Source organism: Cajanus cajan, chromosome 6 (genome assembly GCF_000230855.2).
Source record: "Cajanus cajan strain Asha chromosome 6, NIPB_CcT2T_4, whole genome shotgun sequence".
Lineage (NCBI taxonomy): Eukaryota > Viridiplantae > Streptophyta > Magnoliopsida > Fabales > Fabaceae > Cajanus > Cajanus cajan.
In genome coordinates, this window is record NC_138522.1 from 12,296,087 (window position 1) to 12,321,860 (window position 25,774).

General features: G+C 28.7%; 1 protein-coding gene across 2 annotated transcripts; it reads right to left on the bottom strand.

The window, feature by feature from the left end:
• Window positions 1-4,954: 4,954 nt before the first annotated feature.
• LOC109807634 (uncharacterized) lies at window positions 4,955-7,740 on the bottom strand. 2 transcript variants are annotated; one of them, XM_020370201.3, is made up of 2 exons: window positions 7,366-7,740; window positions 4,955-7,172 (listed from the first exon to the last, which is right to left on the bottom strand). In XM_020370201.3, the coding sequence occupies exon 2, from the start codon at window positions 6,981-6,983 to the stop codon at window positions 5,361-5,363; it is 1,623 nt and encodes a 540-aa protein (XP_020225790.1). In that variant the 5' UTR covers window positions 6,984-7,172; window positions 7,366-7,740; the 3' UTR covers window positions 4,955-5,360. The 2 variants fall into 2 exon arrangements, with proteins under 2 accessions (XP_020225790.1, XP_020225789.1); XM_020370200.3 differs by having other exon boundaries at window positions 4,955-7,176.
• Window positions 7,741-25,774: the final 18,034 nt, after the last annotated feature.

The following is a 25,774-nucleotide window of genomic DNA, read 5'->3' on the forward strand; positions in this document are numbered from 1 at the left end:
ATGCAAGTTGGATAAGGCATTGTGTTAACAATGGGAAACTCATCCTTCTATTTGTTCAAATTCAAAAATGGAATTTTAGGGTAGACCTTGTATGGTTGAATGCCAATCCATGTTTCATCTAAGACATGGATGGACAAAGGATAGTTTTATTAGGTCACTGTGTATAGGCCTTGACAAATCTTCCCAATAAAGTCCATATCATCATCCGATGGAACTACCCTTAGAGCTATTAGAAACATTATAGGAAAATGATTTTCAACTCTCTAAATTTAACTTTATATACCTTAGGGACATTGAAGTTCCACTTTGTTTTTCCTTTGTTGAGCTCAATTGGATCTACAATTATCCTCTTCGTGCTAGACGGTGACAAGTCCATAGATAAATCTTCAAATTTCTTTATAGGGATAATTAATTGAGACGTTCCAAGAAGGGGTCTTTGAAGTGAATGTTAGGTAACAAGAAGAGGGGTTAAATTGTTGTGTTCTTTAAAAATCAATTATTTAAGAAAAAGTTGTCTTTTAAAAGGTAACCATCTAAGGTTCACAAGGTTGAGTTAATTTATGAAATCAATTTCTTAGCAAGTTCTTTTCACAACAGAATGTGTAGCAATATACATGATATGTAGTAAGGTAAATAAAACAAGTAAGAGGATAAAGTTAGAGAGATTTTTGCATAAAATTTTTATATTGGTTCACCCCAATCCAGACTACATTCAGTCCTCACACAACCTGGTAAGATTTTCCACTATCACAACCAACTATTATTCAAGTTACAAACATCAGTCACCTAGTGATACAATCACTCCACTACATAGTCACTTGCTGTTAGTGGTTCTTACTCGGCCACCTGTTGAAATTTCACCATCAACAACTTGTTGAGATATCTAACCTCCCAATCACTTGCTATGAGTTCACGCAACCATTTGTTGTGATTTCTTTCATTCCTTCCTACACCCTACAACTCAAATCTAATTTTTCAATTATTCATAAAATTCTACAAGTAATTAAATTTTAAATTAATTGGTCAACTAGAGTTGGATTTAACTTTCTTAGAATTTTCAAATTAATATTTAGACTTCCACACAATTTTTACAAAAACCAGAATAAATAATATTCACACAAATGTATATGCAATGACAATATCAATATTAATATTAATATTAATCATGCAAAAATTTAGGATACTTAATGATTTTAAAGAACTTGCTAAGAAATATCAATATTAATATTAATATTTCTTAATATTAATATTAATCACAACAAGTTTAAGAATGCAAAAATATTAATATTAATATTAATACTAATCACTACTTAATAATACTTAATGATTTTAAAGAATGTTTCAGAATTTTACAAAGAATTGAAGAATAATGATATGAGGTATTTTAGTCACCCCCTAACCCATCATGTGTGTATTTAGATCGCTTGACTATCGGAGATAATCGTGAAGATTCACTAAAGATATGTTATCATTAAAGTGGTGCATTTAATGTAAAAGAATGTAGCTCATAATCTTCTTCTCAAAAGCATTCTAATTTTTATTTTTTATTATAGATATAATTTACCCAATATCTTAAAATTTAATATTAATTCTTAATCGAAGCTCGTAGCATTGTATACGAAAAGTTCAATGTATTAAAATCTGCTTTTTATATAAAGGCACCATTTTTAAGAGATTTGTCCTATTGACTTGTTCCTTAATCTTCTATATATTGTTTTTTTGATACATAGACGATGTGAGGTTTAAACGCTTCAGTTATTAAGACTTTTTAGACAATTTTGTTTTTTTTACCATACTCTTAATTAAAAAGCATAATAGCTTTTAAACATAAAATTTATTTATATTTTTAAGATTCATCTCTTTTTAATGTAAAACATTTTATATTGTCAACATATTGTAAATAATCATTAATATGATTTTTATATAGTTATTATAAACGTGTAACAAGATTAGCAAATATATCGATGTTGGATTTATTATAATGTAAAAAGTTTTACATTTTCAATGTTTACACTATTTAGTCTAAAATTTTAATACTTTAGTCTTAAAAATTAATTAAATAAAAAATATTAGCAAATACAATGAAACTGCATCAAAATTCACGTAAACATTTCAATAACATTTTTAAAAAAAAAAATACTTTCTTTATATCATCATATTATGGATGTAAAGTATCAACAATTTTTTTAATAATTAATCTCTATCAAAGAATCAAATTTGTGTAATCTCTCTTCTTAATTATATTTTTTTAATTATAAAATTCAAATATGAGATGTTTCTTAATTAAAGAATCATAACTCAATTTCATTTGAACCAAATTAATGTTGATAATCAATTTTAAGAACACTATTTATCCTCCATTAAATATTGTAAAAATTAGAGAAATAGTATAAAAAAAAAATTACAAGAATCAATAGATTTTTATTAATAAAAAAAATTATGTAGTATATAAGGGTAGAAAAGTCATATATGTTTGTCTTTACATCTAATTGCGAACTTGGGATAACACTCGGAGAGTTGATAAAATATTCATACATATTTACAATGGTTCCAATGTTAGCTTAAGAAGTATAAACAAAATTTAATTGATAAATATAAATATAATTTTCTATTTTCTTTGTCCTATATAATATTTTTTTCAATATGAATTTTATTATCATTTCTCTTTTATTTACAAAAGGTGTGTAAAATGTTTTAAAAGAACGAAAAATAAAAGTATTAAAAAAAAAACTAATTAACATTATTTTTAAAATTTAATAAAACATACATATAAATAAGAATAAAGTTTTATTTTTAAAATAATTAACTAAATAGAACATTAATAATTCTCTCTTCCCCTTTTATTTCAATTTTTCAAATAGCAAGTTGTCCTCGTAAGTTTGACAGAGATGGAAAAGGTCAAGATCCAATCCAATGCTGAACTAATCATTTGTTGTTTATTTCACGTCAACCATGAAATAAGTTATAACATGTCAATTGTGTACTCCTAATAATATTTTCTTTTTATTGAAGAAAATAATAAAATACCCATTCTAATAAATGCATTTTCTATTATTATTTTTAAATAAAAATAATAAAAGTCGTATAAAATTTGGTGCACATACAACACAACTTCAAATATCACGTAAGGATTAAGAGTGCAGCTGGCATAAATTAATCTCAATTTTGCGTATAAATTTGTATAATCATTACAAACTCATATTTTAAGTTATTAAAATATATCATTGTTTTATCGTTAGTTTGTAACCTTTTATATAAATCCCCCCTATGGATTCGTGAGGCTAAAGTTTAATATATCATAATGCTCTTATTTAATCATTCCACTATGACATTTTTAGGAACCAAACTTCTAAAGGAATCCCATTGAGTAATTATACAGGTTGACTTGACTGCCTAGTATTTTAGCTTCTTTTCTGAAACTTCTTGATCAATTATTTTCATTCTTCATTCTTTTTTTTTAGATATGTGAATGAAAAAAATAATAATAGACAAGTTCATTTACAGATTCTTTTGTCTTTTTCATATAAATTTCATTACCATAATTAAGACTCGTGACAATGAAAAAAAAGAAAGAAAAAAGAGTATAAATACGTTACCCAAAATTCTAATTACTAAGTGAATTAACAATAAAAGTTTGGGTAATTTGTGAAAACACTATATTAAGTATTAAGTAGGGTCTTATTCTAATAACCAAAATCCTTATCGAGTTATTTGTTAAACATATAATTCCAGTGAAAGGTCATACAGAAAAAGATAGTGTTGAAGAAGCAGACGAACCATCTCTTTCTAGCCTTTATGCAATGACACTGCACAAATTTAAAGATAAGTTTAATTAATTAAAAAAAATATAGTTTTATGATATGAATACCCTTTAGAACAATTGTCTCGCAACATATAAGTTCTCCCACCAACACTAATTATTATAAATGATAACGATTTGTATCTCTTATCAAATTATTCAGAATTTACATCCTAATATTTATATGAAATAAAATATGTTGCAAGATAAATACTCATTATATATATATTCACAACTTTAATAACAATTATTCATTATTTTCAATAATAAATATTTTATATTAATATTATATATATAAAAGCTCTCTCATATGCATTTAGACTTGGTTACTTGTGCTAGTTGACAAAGCATAACAATATTGCCAGCTAGTAGAGCCAAGTAAATCAAAGACTCTCCCATACTGTGCCAGTGATTGATCAAACCCTCTAACTCTGCCAACAAGTGCCGTTTTGTAAGCTGCACCATGTAGTTGGCCCTGACACATTAATACATATCCCAAGCCTAAATGGTCCCAATTCTTGCATCTTACCCTTTCCACAATGATTAAATTAGGATCTCAGTTTTGTTTTCTTTTTCTTTTGTACCCTAAAACCCACCATGGCTGAAATTCCCATCAACAGTGCACCCCATGATTTATTCTATCATGGTATCATCAATATAGCAAAATTGAGGTTCTAAGTAAAGAAAAAAAAAATGTAAAATGCAAAACAGTCATCTTTTATGACTTAGCAGAATAATAGTTACTAGTTAGCACTTAGCAACACCTTGTTCCAAGTAATGTGTTGTTACTTGTTATAATAAGTAAACTGCATATATAGTTGTGGTGCTGCCCCACCTCCCTCGTGAATTATTATTATTATTATGATGATAATTGCTACTACTGAGTACATAGTGATTAATTAGTGAGAAGGATTTAATAACACACCACTTGTGTGGACAGTGAGAGAAGGAAACTAGAGATAGATGGGTGGTCAGGTTTTATGGTAGGTGACTAAACAACCACCTTCAGCTCACATGCCTTCTTTATGTGAATTATAAAAACCTTGCCTTTTTATCTCCTCATGTCATGTGTTATGACGTTCAGTACCTATCTCAATTTTTCAACACCTCATTCATTTCTCTTTGATGCAAAGAAAAGATAATCACCCACCAAAGTGTCACTTTTGGAATTTCACACAGCAACTTATATGGGGTGAAAGTGTGTGAAAGCAACACAACTGTTAAAAATCTGTTACAAGTTCCTCTAGTTTCAAGGAGGACCAAAAAAATCATGAGCTTAAAATTTGCAGCAAGGAACTTATTCCTTGAAGTATGAACAAAGTAACACAAACAAATACCACCCCCCCAAAAAAAAAATATAGAAAATAAAAAAGAGAAACAGGTGGAAAGTTCCTTATGAACTACTTGAAGAATAACAGAAATACCCCCAAAGAAGACATGAATCATGTAAAAAAAATAATGGAATAAATGCATAAACTCTTCTATACAGTTTGGAATCTTCACTCTGAAGTTGAATTGAACCTCTGCTGGAATGAACTATCATAGGTTTTGTTTGGTTGGTTTAGTTAGAAATAAGGCCTACCAGTGCCTCCTGCTTGTGGCTGCTTCCTACTAACCACCAAGGTCTGTAAGACTCAGCATGGCCATGGCCATGGCTAGTACCTTCTTCCTCTGTAGAAGCAGGAAGATTAAGATCAAAAAAGTCCCTAATTTCTGGTGCTGCTTCCTCAAGTGTAACTGTTTGACTTTGAAAGTTTCTAGCACTCTCAGACCCACCAGCCAAATGATGAGATCTCTTGTGACCACCCAAGGCTTGGCCAGAAGGGAAAACCTTGAGGCAAATTGGACACTCATGCCCTTTAACCTTCTTGGACTCTCTCACTGTGTCTGCCTCATTATCAAAACCATTAGCAATAGTATTAGTAACCATTTCATGTTTTTCCACATATTCATTCTTTAGGAGCTTACTTTCTGTTGTTGTTGGGTCAGGGGAGAGGTGTTCTTCCAACTCAGTGCTGTTCTCACTGCTCTCATTTCTTGAAGCAAAGCAACCCTTGATCTTCTTGTGACTAGCCCTGTGGCCTCCAAGTGCTTGGTATGAGTGGAAGATTTTCTTGCAAGTAGTACACTCAAACTTTCCTCTCTTGTTGTTGCTTTTGCTCAGCTCACCTTCTGAAGGCTTGTTCACCCAACTCCTCAGAGAAGTTGACTTCAATTCAGAATCCAAAAACTTTGCCTTGATTGAAGTGTACTTACTATTACCATTATCTTCTGTTCCATTGTCCTCAAATGCAGAACTAGAATCAAGCTCAGCCTTCTTATCCTTCCCATGAAAATTCTTGTTGACCCCAAATCCACTTCCAAGACTCTCAGTAGTACCCAAAAGCTCTGAACTTGTTTTCCCTTTGGAGTTGAGATTTGAACCATCAAAATTCCCAAACTCCCTTGTTTTAGTAACTTTTTTTGGCATCTCAGACACATATGAGACAACCCTCTTGCCCTCAGTCTTAGAAAGAGATTCAAAATGCAATGAGTTACCAGAATTGAGACCACACCAAGGAGTCACATCCCTACTAAGCATCATCAAACTCATGGCAACCTCTTCCTGCTCCTGCTCAGCATCAGAAACGAGGGACACAGAAGAAGTTGATGGAGCCAAGTACCTTGTCCTTCTCCTCTTGGATCTTCTCCTTCGGTTTGGAGCAGTGGCTTCATTGTCAGAGTGGCTGTCCAACACCACCTTGTGTTCATGTTCAGCATTGGTGTTATGATTATCGTTCCACGAATCTTGATCCTCCAACAAGCTGCTATTGTTATGTGACACTCTCTCTGAGTGGCACTTCATGTGACCAAACAGAGCTTTCCAAGAGTGAAACCCTTTGCCACACTCCTTGCACAGCTTGTCCAACACCACCAAAGTGTCCTCACTCGAATCTGTGAACCTCCAAGTCTTCTTCGGATTCTCTCTCAAACCATACCCTCCTCCTCCTCCTCCTCCATTGTTACCACCCCCTTCAGAGCCTGTCCCCATGTCTCCTCCACCATTGTTGAAAGAAGAAGCTTTCTCTGCCTCGGTTGAAACATTGGTGACATGCGACCTCATGTGCCCCCCCAAGGATCTTCCACAAGGGAAGCTCTTGCTGCAGAACTTGCACACGTGCTTCACTTCTTGATCTTCTTCCATCGGATTCAAGAAACCGTAGAACACACACAAAACCGGATCAGCAAACTAACCACACTTCTTGATCAGCAACAAGAGGCTATATGATATATGATATATGATATATGATATATCACAAGGGAAAAAAAGCAAGACCCAGATCAGCATCACATCTTGGAAGCGGTTGAGAGAAGGAGAACGAGAACCCCATGTCTGGCTTCACACAAGAATTGCAAGGTGAGTGCAAGATCTAAGGCAGAAAAAGAGGAAAAGAAAAGGGACAAGAGAACGTGTAGTAGCATAAAAAATAAACTATATAAACTAGAAAGCTTGTTGAGGGCACCACTAGTAGTAGTAGTAGCAGTTGAATTTTGAAGAAAAAATCAAAGTTTTCAAGAGTTATTACCTTTGTTGGTTGCTAATGATAGCGATGATGGATGAGGAAGCCAAGGGAGAAAAGAACAAACAAGAGTGAGTGAGTGAGTGAGCGTTTGTTTCTCCAATTCTCTCTCTATCTCTAAACTTAGGAGGAGAAATCCATGCATGGAAGCAAAGATTAAAAATTAAAAATATAAAATATAAAATATAAAATATAAAAAATAAAAAATAAAAAAGAGAGAGGGACAGCACGTGTACTCAACCGAGGATCCTACACCACACCTTCATCCAACGGTTCCAGATTCTGCCACGTCAGCATCCTGCTCAAACAATTCCTTCCTTTGTCTTGCTATTAAGGAAAATGCTCTCTCTCTCTCTATTCTCTAATGCTATAAACACTTCAAGTGAAAGGTTCCACTCTCTGGCCGTTATTCTTCTGGACTTTCTATTACTCATATGTTTTTTTATTTGTCGGATTTACAACAGATTTTTCATGTGGGTCCCCTACCCCTACCTAGCTACTTCCAATTGCTTCATATTTCACCCACCCAACACGATTATTATTAAATCAAATTCATATATCATAGTTGCCAACAATAAGAGGGGTAAAATGTCATTTTGAATCTTAAAAGTGATAAGCATTGTCACTTTATTCATTAAAACTAAGAAAATATTAAATAAATTCCTATAATATAAATTAAACTTTTAAATTGAATCATTAAAATTGGTCTAATAATAAAAGATTGAAATAAAATGCGAAGGATCTTAAATTCAAATTTAGTATCGTTATATATATATATATATATATATATATATATATATATATATATATAATTTTAATGAATAAAAAAACTCTAAATTTAACTACTTATTTGTACTTTCAATATATATTAACATTATCCCTTTAACAGATGTTTTATTTTTTTTAATTTTAGATTATTGTATTTGTTAATTTGTACTTTCAAGACTTATTTGAAATTTTTTTATTTTCTAATATTAATATGAAAACGTTTTCTAAATTCAAAGACCAAAATATCATATATTTTACCCTATTGTTTTCTTATTTTTGTTCTATTAAAAATGTTTGTGAATTAATTTATGGAAAGTGTTTGTCAAATTTTATCCAAAGATGTTGTTATCACACTTATATTCCAACAATAGTATGTGTCTCATTTTCTATAGAGTTTCATTAGTATTATTTAATGATATATACGAAAATTTGATCCAATAGTAGAAAATATATTAATAAACTGAGAGTTAGAAAGTGAAGTGTAAACCTTCCTCTTCCGACCAAAGTCTGCAATGCCACTGTTTTCTTGATTCTCCACTGGGATTGAGTAAGGCACATTTCAAGGGCAATTTGGTAAAGTGAAATTTCTGAAACATTTGGATTGGTGGGTCACATTATCAAGTGGGGTTGCCTGTTATCTTATTTTATTTATTTTAAGTTCTTATTCTTAAAGATTGGTTGCTCTTAGCCTTGGATATAAGGTCCATTTTTTTGTTGTTGCACCTATAGCTGAACTAAGCCATGCCACCAAAACATAAGCCAGGTACAATACAAGCTGAACTGGTGTACAAATAATGCAACTAAAATCTAGCATATTTATTAGTGTCCAAGTGTGTATCACCATGCTGTGACTCTTGTCATCTCTTCATTCTTCTAATACCCTTTTGTACTTGTATGAAAAATATTGTAAAAGCACTAATTAAGGGTCAATGTTATAAAGCTAAGTCTCCAAAATTGGATATTGGATGCAAGAAAAATGCCAGCAAAATTCTTTTTTAACATTTTTTAATTAAATACTTTTTTAACTAATAATTAAAAATCACAAATTCTAATGCGTTTTACTACTAAATCAAAAGAGATACATTAAAAAAGATGTAAAATCCATAATATTTATGATTTTCAATACATTTCAACTAATAATAAAGAGAGTTTTAGAAGAAGAAAAAAAATATTAGAGAGTATTGTTAGAAAATAAATGTTAGAGAAACTTATTAAACAAGACATAAAACTCATAAAATTTATAATTTTTAATAAATTACAATAAATAAATAAAAAATATTAGAAAAAAATGTTGGTAACATTCTTCTGAGTACAAATAAGAACATGGAGAGGTTATCCATTAGAGTAGTGTTGTTGGTTGTCCAGTGACTGCTCGTGAGGCCAGTTGGGCACTTGATCCCTTTTGATTACCTTCCATTCTTGTAAAGGATCAAACTAGTGACAAGCAACTTGAAACTTGCACCAATTTGCCTGTGTTTTTTTAATGTTTTTTTTTAACTTCTTGCAAACAAAGTTGCTGTGATACTCTCTGTCTTCTGGTGCCTTGTAAAGGTATTGTAGTTTATTACAATGATAAAAGTTATAAAGCAGATGTTTCGTTGGAGTTTAAATTAGTGGAGAAGCAATGTAATTGACTAATTTTGGGTCGAATTTTGTTAAATGCAATGATGTTGATCTGGATCTTCCCCTATTTCTTTCATTTCACCACTTGGATTCTTTCTGCTAGATGGAATTTGCCATAGGTAGTTTTGTAGCATGTTCCATGTAAAAGTCGCACCCACTGAAATTAATTTCTAAGTGTTGATGGAATCTGTCAAATGTTAAATTCTGGTATTTGTTTTCAGTGAATAAGGTTATTTTATAATAAACAAATAATATATATATATATATATATATATATATATATATATTATATTAATTTATACGAAGATCACATAGCTGATAGATAACATTGTCTCTTAAATATATAGTCACGAGTTCAATTTGATTGATATGTGTGAAGAAATATTTGTTGGATAATATTAATCTTTTAAATAGATCTCGATATCATAGAGAATTAATCAGAATTTTTTACCTATATATTATTTTTTTTTTAAATTACCCAATTAACAACTGTGCAGGTTTATTTACCAAATTAGAACCATTCATTGTTCAAGCTCAGAATTCGGTATCCGGGGAACCGAATTCTGAGCATCAAAGTATTATTTTTTTTGTTTTTTCAACTTAGAATTCGGTTTCCGGGGAACCAAATTCTGAGTTGGTTTTATATTTTTTTTTTTTTCGTGCATGTGAGGAAACGTGGGCAGCTATTGGAAGCGGAACGGCCCGTTCCGAAAGCAGAACGGGCCGTTCTGCTTAAAGACTCAGAGTGACATTTCTGAAAGTGAAACGGGTCTAGAACGGGCTATTCTGAAAGCAGAACGGGTTGTTTCACTTTCAGAAATGTCACTATGAGTCTTTAAGCAGAACGGCTCGTTCTGCTTTCAGAACGGGCCGTTCCGCTTCCAACAGCTGCCCACGTTTCCCTACATGCGCGAAAAAAAAATATATATAACCAACTCAGAATTCGGTTTTCCGGGAACCGAATTCTGAGTTGAAAAAACAAAAAAAAAATAATACTTTAATGCTCAGAATTCGGTTCCCTGGAAACCGAATTCTGAGCTTGAACAGTGAATTGTTCTAACTTGGTAAATAAATCTACACAGTTGTTAATTGGGTAATTTTTTTAAAAAAAAATAATATATAGGTAAAAAATTCGAATTAATCATTAATTTTTGAAAAAAATGCTTTAATTTTTGAATTTTGATTAAGGGATACCTTAATTTATTCAAAAACAATATCTTTAAATACATATATTAACTAGTTCAAAATTGTTTCAACTTGATAAATAATTTATGATTTAATCTTTTGCTATATAATTATTTTAAATATTCAAATTTATCTCACATAATATTTCTTATTTGAGTAGGAATATGTGATCTCTCAAAAAAAAAATGGTTACTTATAATAAAATTTAACTTTATTATTAATGAAAATATTTTTTTATTCATAAAAGATTACAAGAATGTGATGAATATTGAACCTAAGTCATATCATTTTTAGTTATCCTAATTTCATCTTCAACTACCAGACAAATCCTGATAGTTACTGAAAACATATTAAGAAATATTAGTTATCTCTTTATTGATATAGATTTTGTTTAATAAGAATTACACTACTGATACAAATATACAATAAAATAACTTTATTAAGATAAATTTTGATATACATCATCACTTTAGTATAATATATTTTACTTTAATACTAACAAATTAGCATAATGCACAGTATTCGAGTCTACCTGAGCTAATCATTCCAAGAGAGAAAGTTGATGAAATAGATACAAAAGTAGGGGCAACAATATGATTAGAAGATAAATTAATTAAAAGTATCTTCTTGAATTAGGCATCACTAGACCCTTAATAGAAGCTGTCATCAGTAATTACTTTGTTTTATGACAAATAATCCATGGTTCATGCTTACTTTACTTACTACAATATTGTCACATATTGGCCAGCGTGGCAAACTCAAAGGGAAAAGACTCAAAACCCCACTGTGCTGGCAATTTTTTATGAGTAAGCTAGAAAGGTTTCCATTAAAAGAAAATATATATCTATGATGTTAATAAAAGTGATATATACTTATTGTTTTACTTCTTAATTTTTAAAATATTTTTTCTCTCTGATATTTTTTTATTTAGCTTCTTATATTTTTTCTCTACTTTTTTTAATTTGTTTTTAAAATTTATCACACACATAATTAACCACCAACATATATTTAATTTTAATTATTTTATTATTTATTTTATTTTACTTTTAAAAGAATACATAGAAGCACAAAGTACCATTTTTACACTAATTAATTATAATGTTGATTTTTTTATTTCATTTTGGATAAACGTACTTGTCAATAAATTTTAATTTTGTTATTAAAAAAATATTACTGAGTACAAAGTACTATTTTTATACTAATCTTTATAGTTTTGAATACTTTTATTTTTTATTCTTTATAGTTTAACATAAAAAAATTTAATTTTTATATATATTTAATTTATTTTAATTTCTTTAATTTAATATACATTTTTTTAGCCTTTATATTTGTAATCTTTTTAATGTTTTAATCCCTTTTTTTTTGCAATTTTTGGTGTGTGTTAACATAGCAGAAAATTTTAATTTTGTGTAATAAAAATGTCGTAGCAAGTAAGAGTACAAATAAAACTCAAAGTATTAAAATATCTAATTTAGAATAATTTTAATATCTAATTTAAAATAATTTTACCAAAATAAATTTAACATCAGATACACATAACTTAATTAATACATTTTTCACGTCAATAAAAAAGAAATAACATTATTAAAATTAATGATAAAAACTAAAAATATTTTAAAAAATATAAGTATATATAAAAACTTAAAAAATTTATATTAAATTATAAAGACCGAAAGTATTGGAAAAGGTTAATATATAGATTAAAATAATACATTTTAAACTATAAAGACTAAAATTTAAAATTAAGTGAAATCATATAAATTTAAAAATTATTTTAAACACATTTTAAAAAAATGAAATAAATTTTCAATAAATTAAAAATTAATTTAAAAAACTTTAGAAATTAACTTATATAAATAAATTAATATTTTAACTTTTAACTTTTTTTATTTTTATTTTTTAAAAAATATTTTTAGATAAATTTATCTAAACATATCCTTAATAAAATACTTTTTATAACTAAATCGTTGAATAAGATAAAATAATAAGAATATCCTATATAAAAAAAATGATAATAGCAGTCTACCAACGTAGTCAAAAGCGGCATTGCTGCCAATCTATACATGTATTTTTTAATTAAAATTTTAAAAATTTGATGTTTAAAAATCAACTAAAAAATATATTGAAAATTGTTTTTTCACATATATAAGTAGTCACTTAAAATTATTTTTAAACATTTTCATTATTTTACATTTTAAAATTCAGTTTAGTAGTTTACAATTTTTATAAACTATCTTTTACATCAAAAATATTATAACATACATTTGGAGGAAAAAATGTTTTTTAGTAGCTTAAAATTCTATAAAATAAGCCAAACAAAAATTCCCCATTTTTTTTAACATAATTGTTAAACGATTCCAAACAAATTCAAAAGATACAATACGAGACTTTACACGTTTCAAGATATTTATTTATCCTTTTTTTAGGAAAAGCAAATCTTCATTATTTTTTTTTGAAGTTCTATTACTAAAAAAAATTATTCTTTTAATTTGTTAAGTAATAATATAGACATAGATAATTTAATTATCAAATATCATAAATGATATATTTAATGCATTCGTCTTAGACATATAAAGTAATCCATATGAAATGTCTTCATAACCAATCATATTTCTTTCTTATATGATTTGAAAAACATTTTTTTTCAAAAATGTTTATGTTTATCAACGTTAAAACTCGTATTTCTAAGGATTCAAAATCATCTTATAAGTAACATTGCCTTTAAAATTTTGGGGTAATTTTGTATTAACTGTCACTTATTTATTAATCGTATTCCTACAACAATTCTCTAAAGGCATACCCCACATGAATTATTATTTCACAAAAAGTCAAATGTTTCTCATCTTCAAATTTTTTGTTGCTTGGTATATGGCCACTATACACACGTCAATCACAAATTTGATAATTGTGCTTCACCGTACATATTATTAGTTTATCCCCATGGTCAAAAAGGTTACAAGATACTTGAATTATGTTTAAAAAAATTATGTAACAAGAGATGTTATTTTTCATGAACATATTTTTCCATAAAATATGCTCAATGCTACAAAGCCTACCTTAAATGTTACCATTGTCACCATCAGAACAATCTCCCCTTTCTATTCTCAATCATTTTCCTCTAGAAGGCTCACCACTACCAAACCTACAAAGTATGCCACCCACCCTCCTCAAACACCAATTTCACCATCCCCCTCAAACCCCAAGCCGCAATCACTCTCAACATCTTTAAAACCAACATTCTTAACTCAAGCCCTTTCCACCACAATGTCGCATCACTCCACACAACCACACAAACAACCTCACCACTTTGATGAATACATACACTTTTTCACCTCATCACAGGTTTCTTCTTCGGTCTTTGTACTTGGTACCTTTTATCCTCTTTGTAGTTTCTTATCTTTCCATTGTTTTCCTCTTCTTATCATTCCTTTCTTTCTTCAATTGTTGTTGAGTCTAAACCAAGTTCTTACCTTGAGGCTAAGAATTTTCCAAAATGGTGCAATGCCATACAATCTAATATTGTTGCCTTATGTGGAAACAAAACATGGTCTTTAATTCCACTACCCGCTAGGAAGAAATCAAATGGTTGTCAATGGGTTTTCAAAATTAAAACAAATATAGTGGAAGCATTGAAAGGTATAAAGTAAGATTAGTTATTGAAGGTTATACCCTAAATTGAAGGGGTTGATTATTTTGATAATGTCCTTGTCTCTAAACTTGTTGCAATTCAAGTTCTCATCTCCATTATTGCTACCAAACATTGGCCTTTCCATCAACTAAATGCTAACAATGCATTTTTGCACAATGATTTGCACAAAGATATCTATATGCAATTGTCACTAGGTTTTAGATGTTAGGGGGAGCCCCTTGTTTGTAAGTTACATAAATCATTATATAGTCTTAAACAAGCATCACGAAATTGGTATTTCAAGTTTTTTGAAGTTGTTATTGAATTTGGTTTCACATATAGTATTGTTGATCCATCTCTTTTTTGCTTGCACTGTGAATCTAATTGTATTTTCCTACTTCTTTAGGTTCAAATTTACATCTTATGAGATTAGTTAGAGACATTTTACACAAATATTTCAAAATTAAAGACTTAAGTTACTTGAAATACTTTTGGATATTAAAGTTGCAAGATCAAAGAAGGATCATTTTTTTATCACAATGACAATATGCTCTTGGCATCATATTTGATAATGTTCTTTTTGATACCAAACATGTTGACTTCCCCATGCAACAACATTTGAAAATATCTCTTTATGATGGTATTGTTCTACTTGATCCTGCACCGTCTCGTCATCTTATGGGTCACCTAATTTATTTCATGGTAATGCATCTTGACATTGCTTATCCTATCAATATTTTAAGTCAATTCATGCATGCTCCTTGTCAACCATACATGAATGTTGTCATTTGCCTTCTTCAATATATAAAGTCAACACCTACTTAAGTTCTTTTCTTTCCTTTTGATTCAGATTTATCTCCTTCAAGTTACTATAATTCAAATTGGGCTAGTTGTCCAACCACTCACTACTCTACTACGGGTTATTGCATATTTCTAGGTCCTAGTATAGTTTCTTGGAAGACAAAGAAACAACTTGTGGTCTCTCATTCCTCTACTAAAGTAGAAAATAGGACAATGCAACATGTGAGATTATTTGGCTCTCATATATTTTGAATAACATTGGTTTATTTCTTTCTACAATACCATTGTTTCATGATATTGATAGGATATGATTTTTTTTATGATTTTGTTTATATTGATATTGATAGGATTAACTTTATTTTCTCCTTTGTAATGCTATTTAACTTTTTGTAAATCAATTGAATTCACACATTATCTTATCAAATTACCTTCCCTATGTTTTTACAAACACATTCACATATATATATATAAGTGTGGTTCACTTTGGTTTGAATCAATTTCACATTTCAATTTGAAAATTAAACCACATCACACAATTTAGGAAAATAAAAAACCAAACAAAATCGCTAGTTTGCGATTTTTTTATTAGTTTTCAATTTTCAGATTATTTTTATCAATTTTCAATTTTCATTTGAACTGGTTCGACATTGAACACCGTTAAGTGAAAAACAATCTTTATCTTACAAATGAAAAAAGAATGAAATTATCATAATTATATGATTGAAAAATAATTATACTCTTAATCAATTGAATACCACCAATAATTAGATTTATTTATTTATTATTAAATTTAACAAATTATCATAACTAATAATTAGTAATTGAATGACACTATAAAATTATTTTACACTATCAATACATCATCTATTTTTCTATTAATTTCAAGAAAAATTTTATACATTATTCGAGTAAAAGTTACAATAAACATTATGGAAATGCAATAGTCACTCCCTTTTTTTTAACTAGTAACTTATTTCCATTGTTTTCGAGATAGGAAAAAGAAAAAGAAAATTTACATTACAATTCTTAAACTTCGTTATATTTCAATTGATATAATTTTTTTTATTACCTTACATTTATATTTCACTCCATGTATTATTATAACATTATGATCCTTTATTCATCGTTAACACAAATCATTCTAATTATAGAGCATGATTGGATACAAACTTTAAAATATTTTTGTTAAAAAAAAAATCTAAAAATACTTTTTATTTTTAAGTAAAAAGTCTTTAAAAAATTACTTCTAACTAGTATCTAAAATACTCTTAATTAATAAATTGAGAGAAATGCATGGAATAAAAAATAAAGTTAGTTTCAAATACATGAGTGTGATTTGATAAAATAAAAAACAGACCAAACAAGCATATCTATCATTGTAATAAAACCTAATATTTTTCTTATAGATTTACTTGTATTTTCGCATTATTCAGTAACTGCAGTGGAAAGTGGAAACATTGTAATAAAACAAAATTTCCCTTATTTGGAAAATTGGAGAGAAAGAGCAAGGGGAGAAATTAAAAGTGAGGTTTAATACTTTTTTCTGTGTCTTTTTTTTTTTTTAAGTGAACCAAAATTTCTCTAATTAATTTGTAACTTCTCGTTGGGAGTGGATATATCAAACTCTAATACTTCATCAAGGACACAAATTTACCGAATCATTTCAACTAACAATTTTTATTAATATTTATTTAAAAATTAGCTTCATTGATCAAATATTTTTCTATATACATATAAATCAAATTTCTGCTGACATATTTATAAAACAAAATTATCAGTGAATTAATTATGCTAAGCATTGTTTGGTAGTGTTTTTTTTTCATAACAATGAGGCTATTTGATATCATCATCTCGTACGTCCAACACAATCACAAGTTCTCTGACGCAGCTACGAGATGAATTAATACAGGAAATTTAATCATTTTGGATACTGAAGCAAGAAAAAACAATTAAACTTAATGGATGAAGATAAGTGATTGAATGAATAATAAGATTACACTATCTTAGGTTACAGTTCTAGTGGTCCTACATATTCATCTAGTAGCTCGTGGCACAGATGGCATAGCACATTAATGCTTTTTTTGTTTAATTAAATAAGTAAAAAAAAATTAACATTTATTTTTCATTTCTATAATAATAAATAATTCAAAAATCTACTCACTTTTTCTTGAATTTGGATCCTCTCCTGCAATATTCTTTCTCCAACCTCTCTCTTGCAACATTAATAGTCATTAAATATATCTAATAGCTCAAATTTAATCTTATAATTAATGTAACTTTTTAAATGATTAAATTTGAGCCATTAAATATATCTAATGGTTATTAATGTTGCTGGAGAGAGAATGTTGTAAGAGAAAATTCAAATTGAACAAAGTATTTAACATTTTTGTTATGAATAAGTATATTAATTTATAGCTTAGTATATAAACGCGACGAGTTTTTAAATTTTATATTGTCTCCTCTTTATAGTTTCATTTCTCACAATAAAAAAAATTTGAGTATTTTGCATAAATTTGTTTAATAATAAAAATCCATTGACTTATCCACTATTATATGATAAATCTAAATCCTCGTATTAAACGATAACATAATGTTAATCCGGTAGCAATTTGGGCTAATATTTTATTTTTACAGTCCTTTGTAGTTCAGAGAATTAATTGAGTTATAGAATTTTTCTTACCCTGCAATTTCAATATGCATTTACTCTTAGAAAATTGATAAAAATATATCAAAGTAACGATACAAAAAAGGGTAACAGTTCATGACAAAAGAACTATAGTGCTTTCAACCAACTATGTAGCGTGATTCATCTTTTTAATTAAATGTGTATCGAGCATTACAAAATCAATACAAATATATTTATTAAGATGGTTAATTGTATGGATAAATAAGATGTAAAATTTCATGACACGTGAAGCAAAATGTTTTTGGGTCAAATTATTAGAGTTTCAAATTTCATAGATTTTGTAACAAAGTATTTTTGTGTCAACCTTTACACAGGATGCTAAAGTACTTTTGAATAAAGTCATGAGAAAATAAAATATAATTTATCAAAAAAAAAAATTATGTTACATTCAATTCTTAATTCGTAAGGCCGGCCAAGGTTCATTTGCACAAACCCTAAAGTGAATGTTTTAATTTTTTTCAACTATATTTTATAAGTGACATGTATATATATATATATATATATATATATATATATATATATATATATATATATAACTCGAACAACTTTGGTGTAATAACTCATTGAATTTGAGCCCTTTTTGCCGGCAACTCAGCACAATGGTTAGCTGTATTTGTCTATAGTTCATCACTTTCCTTTTTACTTACCCCTTTGTTGTTATAATGGACGATACATTAAAATTAAAGCTTTTAATATGCAAAGTGATTGGAGCCAAAAACAAAGGATATAATTGGACTTTTCGATCCACACCCCAATTAATATTCTAATGAGGGAACACGTGCATGGGCATAATATGCGATATGCCTAGCATCCATGACCAGCTACCTCACTCAATGTGCACTACAAATTTTTGAACCAATGTGTAGCATTCTTTCTATGCTTTGGTTGTGTTAATAAGTATAATAATGTTGTGGTTGGTTTGTTTGGTTGGAGAAAAACAGATGTACACATCCAAAAGTGCCATGAGAATAGACCAAGAAACAAGAAAACAAATAAGTACCGTGAGAGATTATTAATTTGACCGTGGAAGAAAATTAGCTTCGAATAATTTGCTATTTTGTTCTATTGCTCTAAGTTTGGTTGTAAGTGAAATCGGTCAAACTAAGTCATAGACCATGATGATGATGCTAAAACTAATAAAGCTATCATTAATATATGGTGTTAAGGTAAGTATATCGAAGGGTCCTTAATCGGCTATTGAGTTCCAAATCACATGTTAAAACAAGGTTAATTTTCTTAATGTATCAGTTTAACCCTCTATTTTTCGGAACTCACTTCCCTAATCACGATCCAATTATAAATAGTATAAATATAGCTTTAGTGAGTTATGTAATTCAACTTAACTACTATATTTAATACGTCAATCCCTTATTGACTTGAATGTTGGAATGTCTTTTGCAAGCACTCTCTTAAATTACGTAAAACAGAACGTGAAGATCTCAACCGAAAGTTAAGATCGTGATAATTAAGTGATTAGCAATATATGTCTCCTAATACAAGAACAGTAAGAATATATACTATTAATTGATGTTGCAGATCTAACAAAATAAGGATGGAGAGGAGAATTATAAACACGTACCCATGTGTTTTCAAAACCTGTGACAAAATTATCTGCCATGTTCGTTGAATTTTAGATAAGCAAGTAATTATTATCATTATTTTAATGTAACAACCACTATTAAATTTAGTTGAATTATGTCATGATTTTATTATCTAATGTAGCATTAGTCATTATTCTTCTTCCCTGAAGCTAAACAATTTGTCATTTTCATCAAATTAATGCTTCACCAAAAGAAAAGGGCTAGAATTTAACTAGATTCAAATGTAAATGTTGGATGGAATAAAGTGATAGAGACCAGTCATCCATCCCAAAGTCATAAAGCATGCCAAATTATTGAGTCAAAAACAAAATTTAACTAGACTCAAGAGTAGTTGTTGGATGAAGAAAAGTGATATGAACTAGTTGTCATACCTAATAGTTAACAATATACATGTCAAATTATTCAATCAAAAAAATTGGCTCAAAAAATTTCAATTCTCCACAAAAAAAATAAATCTTAGCAAAAAATTTTTACACAAAACTAAAAGAGAAATGCTCTAGAACATTCTTTCTAATGCTCTAATTTTAACATTGTCTCCCTGTGATGACTGAAATTTAATAAAAGTTATAAATTTTTATATATCTTAACATTAAATTAGGAGGAAAAAAATTATTAAATAAAACATAAAGCTTATCAAAATTTATGATTTCTAATAAATTTTAATCTGTCAATAAAGAAAGTGTTAATTAAAAAAATGTTAGAAGTTTCGTTAATTAACATTTCTCAAATTAAAATTTGACAATTAAAATTTCAACTTTTTTATAAGTAAAAATTTGCATGTGCAAGTATACTTCCATTTTTTCAAAAATAAATGGATGCAAGTTGAAGTTTAGATAATATAGCATAGAATTCTAAGTTCCCACAAGATTTTGATTTCCTCATGGCTGGGCATATATAACTGTTGAGGTAAGAATATCATATACAGAACATGCATATAGCAAATTTGTATCCTTTTTTCTTTTTCTTCTTCTTCTTTGTTCTTTTTTTAAAATCTATATTACTGCATTAAAGTGGCTAGGATCTATCAGTCTCTATCATTGAAGCAAGCTTCACTTGAGAGGAAAGGATGTTTGGCTAGTTCTTCAAAGTGATGAACAAAAAACTATTTCCAAGCACTACAACAAAATTTAGTATTATCAACAATTATTTAATGACAATAAATTAATTGCTTTTATTTTATTATTTAATAAAAATATTAATGATTATTATATAATGGTCACTAAAAATGTATTTACATCACATCAAAATTTACTACTAATGATAATTATTTGTTAGAAAAAACTTAAGTTTCATATCGACTAGAAATAAAATAATTAAAGAGTATATAAGTGAATGATAACTCTCACCTTACAAGTATATTTTATAAAATTGAGTTAGGCCTATAACTTACTATTCTAGGTTGGTATTTAGGAGATAAGATAATTAAAAAAATTAAAGAATATATACTTAGAAGATGGTCTCACATCAATTAGAAATAAAGTAACTAAAGAGTATTTGTACTCATCTTACAAGTCCTACATCGACTAAAAATAAGATAATTAAAGAGTATTATAAATCTTTTCTTAAACTTTTAGCAGCAATTTTAAATGCCAGTAACAAATGACACAAAAAGTTATACACTTTTCTCGACCATTATAAGGGTCTTTACTAGCATATAGAATAATTGCTGGTAAATGTTTTAGCGACACTGCATACAATGACTAATGTGTGAAATACCGGTAAAAGATTTTGTAACGATTTTTATTGCCACTAAAAATCATACTAAATACCACTAAAAATCCATTTTATTGTAGTGAAGAAAATATTTGCCGATCACACTACATGTGTCACACTGTAAACCATACATAACATATTTATAACATAAAGAGATATTTCTTTCGATAATTTTAATAATTTTTATTTTTATATGAATTATTTTATCCTTTCTTGTTTTATTCATAAATTTAAATCATTTTTTTCTTTCAATATCATCATTTTTGTCTTAATTTTTTTTTATTTTATTCAAATAACTATTCATGATTTACTTTTTATTGATTTTAATTTACTTAAAGACACGGAATGGGGTTTTTTTTTTTTTTTCTAGTTTATATAACATATCAAGGTTTACGCTACCTCAAACTCAACCAAATGCTACCCGTGATCAAGTCTAAAAACACTGTCGGTGGAAAAATGGGGTTTAAACTTTAAATTCATGCTTTGACTTTTCTTAATTGCCTCATTCACTAGCTCTAGTTTTTCCTCAGATCTAATGCCACTTATATTAATCGTCTAGTTCAATTCTTTAACCACCCGTAAAGTTTGTTTTTCTTTTTCCTTTTTTAGCTATATAAAGGTGAACATTAGGAGAAGGCGTGTTTCCATAAGCCATACTAGGTACGAGGTGAGACACTAATTAAAGTTGCTTATTGTGAAAAATCACCTTCAATTCCTACCACATAATGTTGTACATGATTTTTTTTTTACATGCATATATAATAACTTATAGGTATGTTTAATGCACACAATTACGGTCAACGGGTCAAGCACTTGATTAACAAATTTTGATATAAAAATAAAATAAAAATAAATAAATAAAAACACCATTCTGATTGCTGAAAATTATCTTGCAGCTTTAAGCTGCTTTTATCAGACACCCTCATGCTGTAATAATCAGAAAATGTAAAAAAATAATAATAATAAATAAATAAAACTTCTTTGTTAAGGTTTCAATTCTTGATTGGGCAGCTTAGATGTGGCTGAATTATCAGTGATTGAAATTCTCAAATGATTAGAAGTAGCACTTTCTTTTTCTTTGGTGGGTGATTTGATTGTAGCAGATACTGATTTCTTATAAGCGTGATAAGCTTTAATCAATCACTAGCCATTAGTTCTGGCAGTTGGAGCTTTATGGCTCAACCTCCTTAATTTTCAGAAAAAAAAAAAAAAAAAAAAAAAAAAAAAAAAAAAAAGGTCAGTCAAAAAATTAGTGATTACCCTTTTTCAAAGATAAATTAAAAATGGATGGTATATAATTTTTTTTATTATTATTTTAAGTATGACATTGTTACAAAAAATTTAGTATATATAAGGTAAATATTTCTTTCACTTTTAACATAAACTATTTTATATTTAAAACTAAAATTGAACTCTGAACAATTTAATTATCATATACATATCTATCTGTATGGAATGTTCGATGAAGAGGGAGAGAGAGTGAGGATAGTAAAAAATGAGACTAGTCTTGTAAAATATGGCAGCCTTTCTTAGCTTAAAATTTTTCTTTTCCCTCACCATATAGATAAAAAAAAAAAAATTATGTGTAGGTAAAAGGTACATGTGTTGCTTCATATGTGCAATAAAGGTGCATGTGTCAGTGAGCAAATTCTCACCGGAAATGCTTTGGGGATACTCAAGAGGGATCATTAAATTTAAATGTTGGAAAAGGGAAATATGTTTTGGAAACAAAATTCTGGACCAGCTCTAGCTGTCTCTTGTATGTCAAACGTGGTTCGATGTTAAGCTTGACCATTGTAGCATTTTTACCATTCTTTATATTTTGGTGCAAATATCTTATGTCCCACGATAATTACTTTGGGGAGTCTCTCAAATAATTTATCTTGTGGTAGAAATTAAGCTCCAACAAAGAAGTCATGGTGGCATGACACAACATGCTAGTATGTAACTAAAAGGGAAAGAAAATGAGTGGTAAGAAACATTTATGGGTGGAGTTCCGTTTTATTTATCATTCGACAAGAAAAAATTGTTAAGATTGTTGGGGGCCATAATTAACCTTGGGCTACACATTGGCCCATTAACATTGTACATTCTAAGGCAGATGGGATTATTAAAATTGTGTTGTTAAGATTATATTATATTTGTATTGGTAATGTTGGTCCATGCCAGAAAGGCATATCGAAGTAATGTCAAAAGAGCCTCTAAATCAGTTATTCCTAAGTTGGTCTTGCATTATATAAGCACTCCAACTTAGAGATTAAGGTATCTATTATGGAACAAAAAAAAAAAATATATATATATATATATATATATATATATATATATATATATATAAAATAATAATAATAATAAACAAATAAACTTATTGTAAATAAGGATGCAAATGAAATGTGTTACGAGTGAACAATTCAAGTTCAACATAATAAATGTTCCTAGAAGTTCACTTGCTTAATTAAATAAATAAACTCAAATTTGACTTTTGACTTGATTATCCAAATGTGTCAAGAATAAAATTAATGATGATTCAGGTTTTAGTGAGAAAAAAAAGTCATTATAGTCTATAGTGATTCTTTTATAAAAATAAATAAAATAAAAAAAGATTGTAATGAACTATAATGACCCCTAAAAAAATTAATATGTCGTTACCAATTGTAACGACTCTTTCTTCATGTTTCCCATGACTAAAAAAAAATTACACGTCATGAACCAAATTCAACATCTACATGATCTTGACCTAAGAATTCATGATACTCACTTCTTTTTTGAGCATCCAAAGTGGAACCAATTTTACAAAAAATGCAAAAATAATACCAAGTTTGGTCCTAATTATAAATAACAAGATCAAGAAAAGTAACTAATATAGTTACTTTTAAAATTAATTATGTTATAAATTCAAGTTTTAATCTAAATATATCATTTATATTGAGTAATTGTTATATTTAATGTTAGTTATAAGTGATTACATAAAAAAAATAGAGTTAACAAAAAATGAAAGATATAAAAGTCTCCAGACTTTAAAAACAAATGATTATTACCTATAATTAAGACTAAAGAAAAATTCAATTTATTGTTTTTAATTAAGATTGAAAGTAGTAATAACATGCCCAATTATTAAAATCATATGGTCATTTAAATTGGTCTAACCATGAACCAATCAGATTGAGACTATATGTTTTATAAGAACAAAATATATCTTAAAGTTGGATTCTAATATAAGACTCCAAGTTTGAAATAAGCCCACATATGTTTCAATTTGGAATCCATCTAATGTGGGATTAAGGTTTGTAATAAACATGAAGAGGATTTTTTTTTTTTTTTTTTGGTAAATGAAGGTAAATAAACAAAGAAAGGGAAAATTACAAACGCAAAATCTACACCCTTATCATATCAGTCAAAAGGAGTGGTTTCAGATCAAGTAGTGAGAATCCAACACTAGATGTGCAAAATTAGTGTTTGAATCTAATCTAGCTAGAAAATCAACACATTTAATGTCATCTCTTAATGTATATCATAATTGGACTTGCTAGTTTCCATGACGTATCTCCTATATATTGAATAATAACACTAAAATGGTACCTATACTATCACAAGGGGATTGCACTAACAGGACCACATAGGAGGGGTTTGAAAGACACAAAATATCCTTGTATTCAAGTCGTTGAGCAAGTCGTAACCTAAATAGTATCCTAGCTAACCCAACCTTTTTACTATTCGTTACACTCAAATCACCATAAAAACCTTTAATTCTAGGTTGCCCCAAACAATTACCATCCACGTGTAGTGATATTTGTTATCCTTTTGCATACACACAATTCACCCAATCCATACCAGTTCATTGGTGGGAAGGGCTCCCTCCCCCATATGCATGGGAACAAGCTTTAAGCAACGAGTAAACATATTGCACAACCCTCCAAGGGACCATTGCCTATTGTTCAAAGATATTCATACTCCTGAACTTTCATAAAAACCAAAGAGTAATCAAAGGTAATGTGCTCCATTTATCAAAGCATTCTTGCAACCAACTCACCCATTGTGCCGGTTGACGACTCCATTACACCTAAACTCAATAACCTTTACACCATAGGTGGTATTACCACAGAGAAACAAAAAATGAATCACATCCTTATTCCCATTTCCACACCACATGCACAAAGGGCCCTCACCAACATGTCTTTAATGGAGGAAAAGCTTGGTTGGCAAGGCATGCTTACATAACTACCAAGAAAAGAATTGGATATTCTCACCAAATGGAAGTTGCCAAATCCATTTCCAGGAAGCTAGAAGATTCCCACCATTCCCAATTAATAACTAGAGAAGTTGAGGTAGTCAAGTAATCCTTAAAAATATTCCTACTCCAAACCAGAACATTCTAAGCCTGATGTAGCCAAAAATTCAATTGCTTAAGCTTGC

Coding starts and splice junctions, on each gene's coding strand:
- LOC109807634 (XM_020370201.3), bottom strand. CDS start 6,983: ATGGAAGAAGATCAAGAAGTGAAGCACGTGTGCAAGTTCTGCAGCAAG.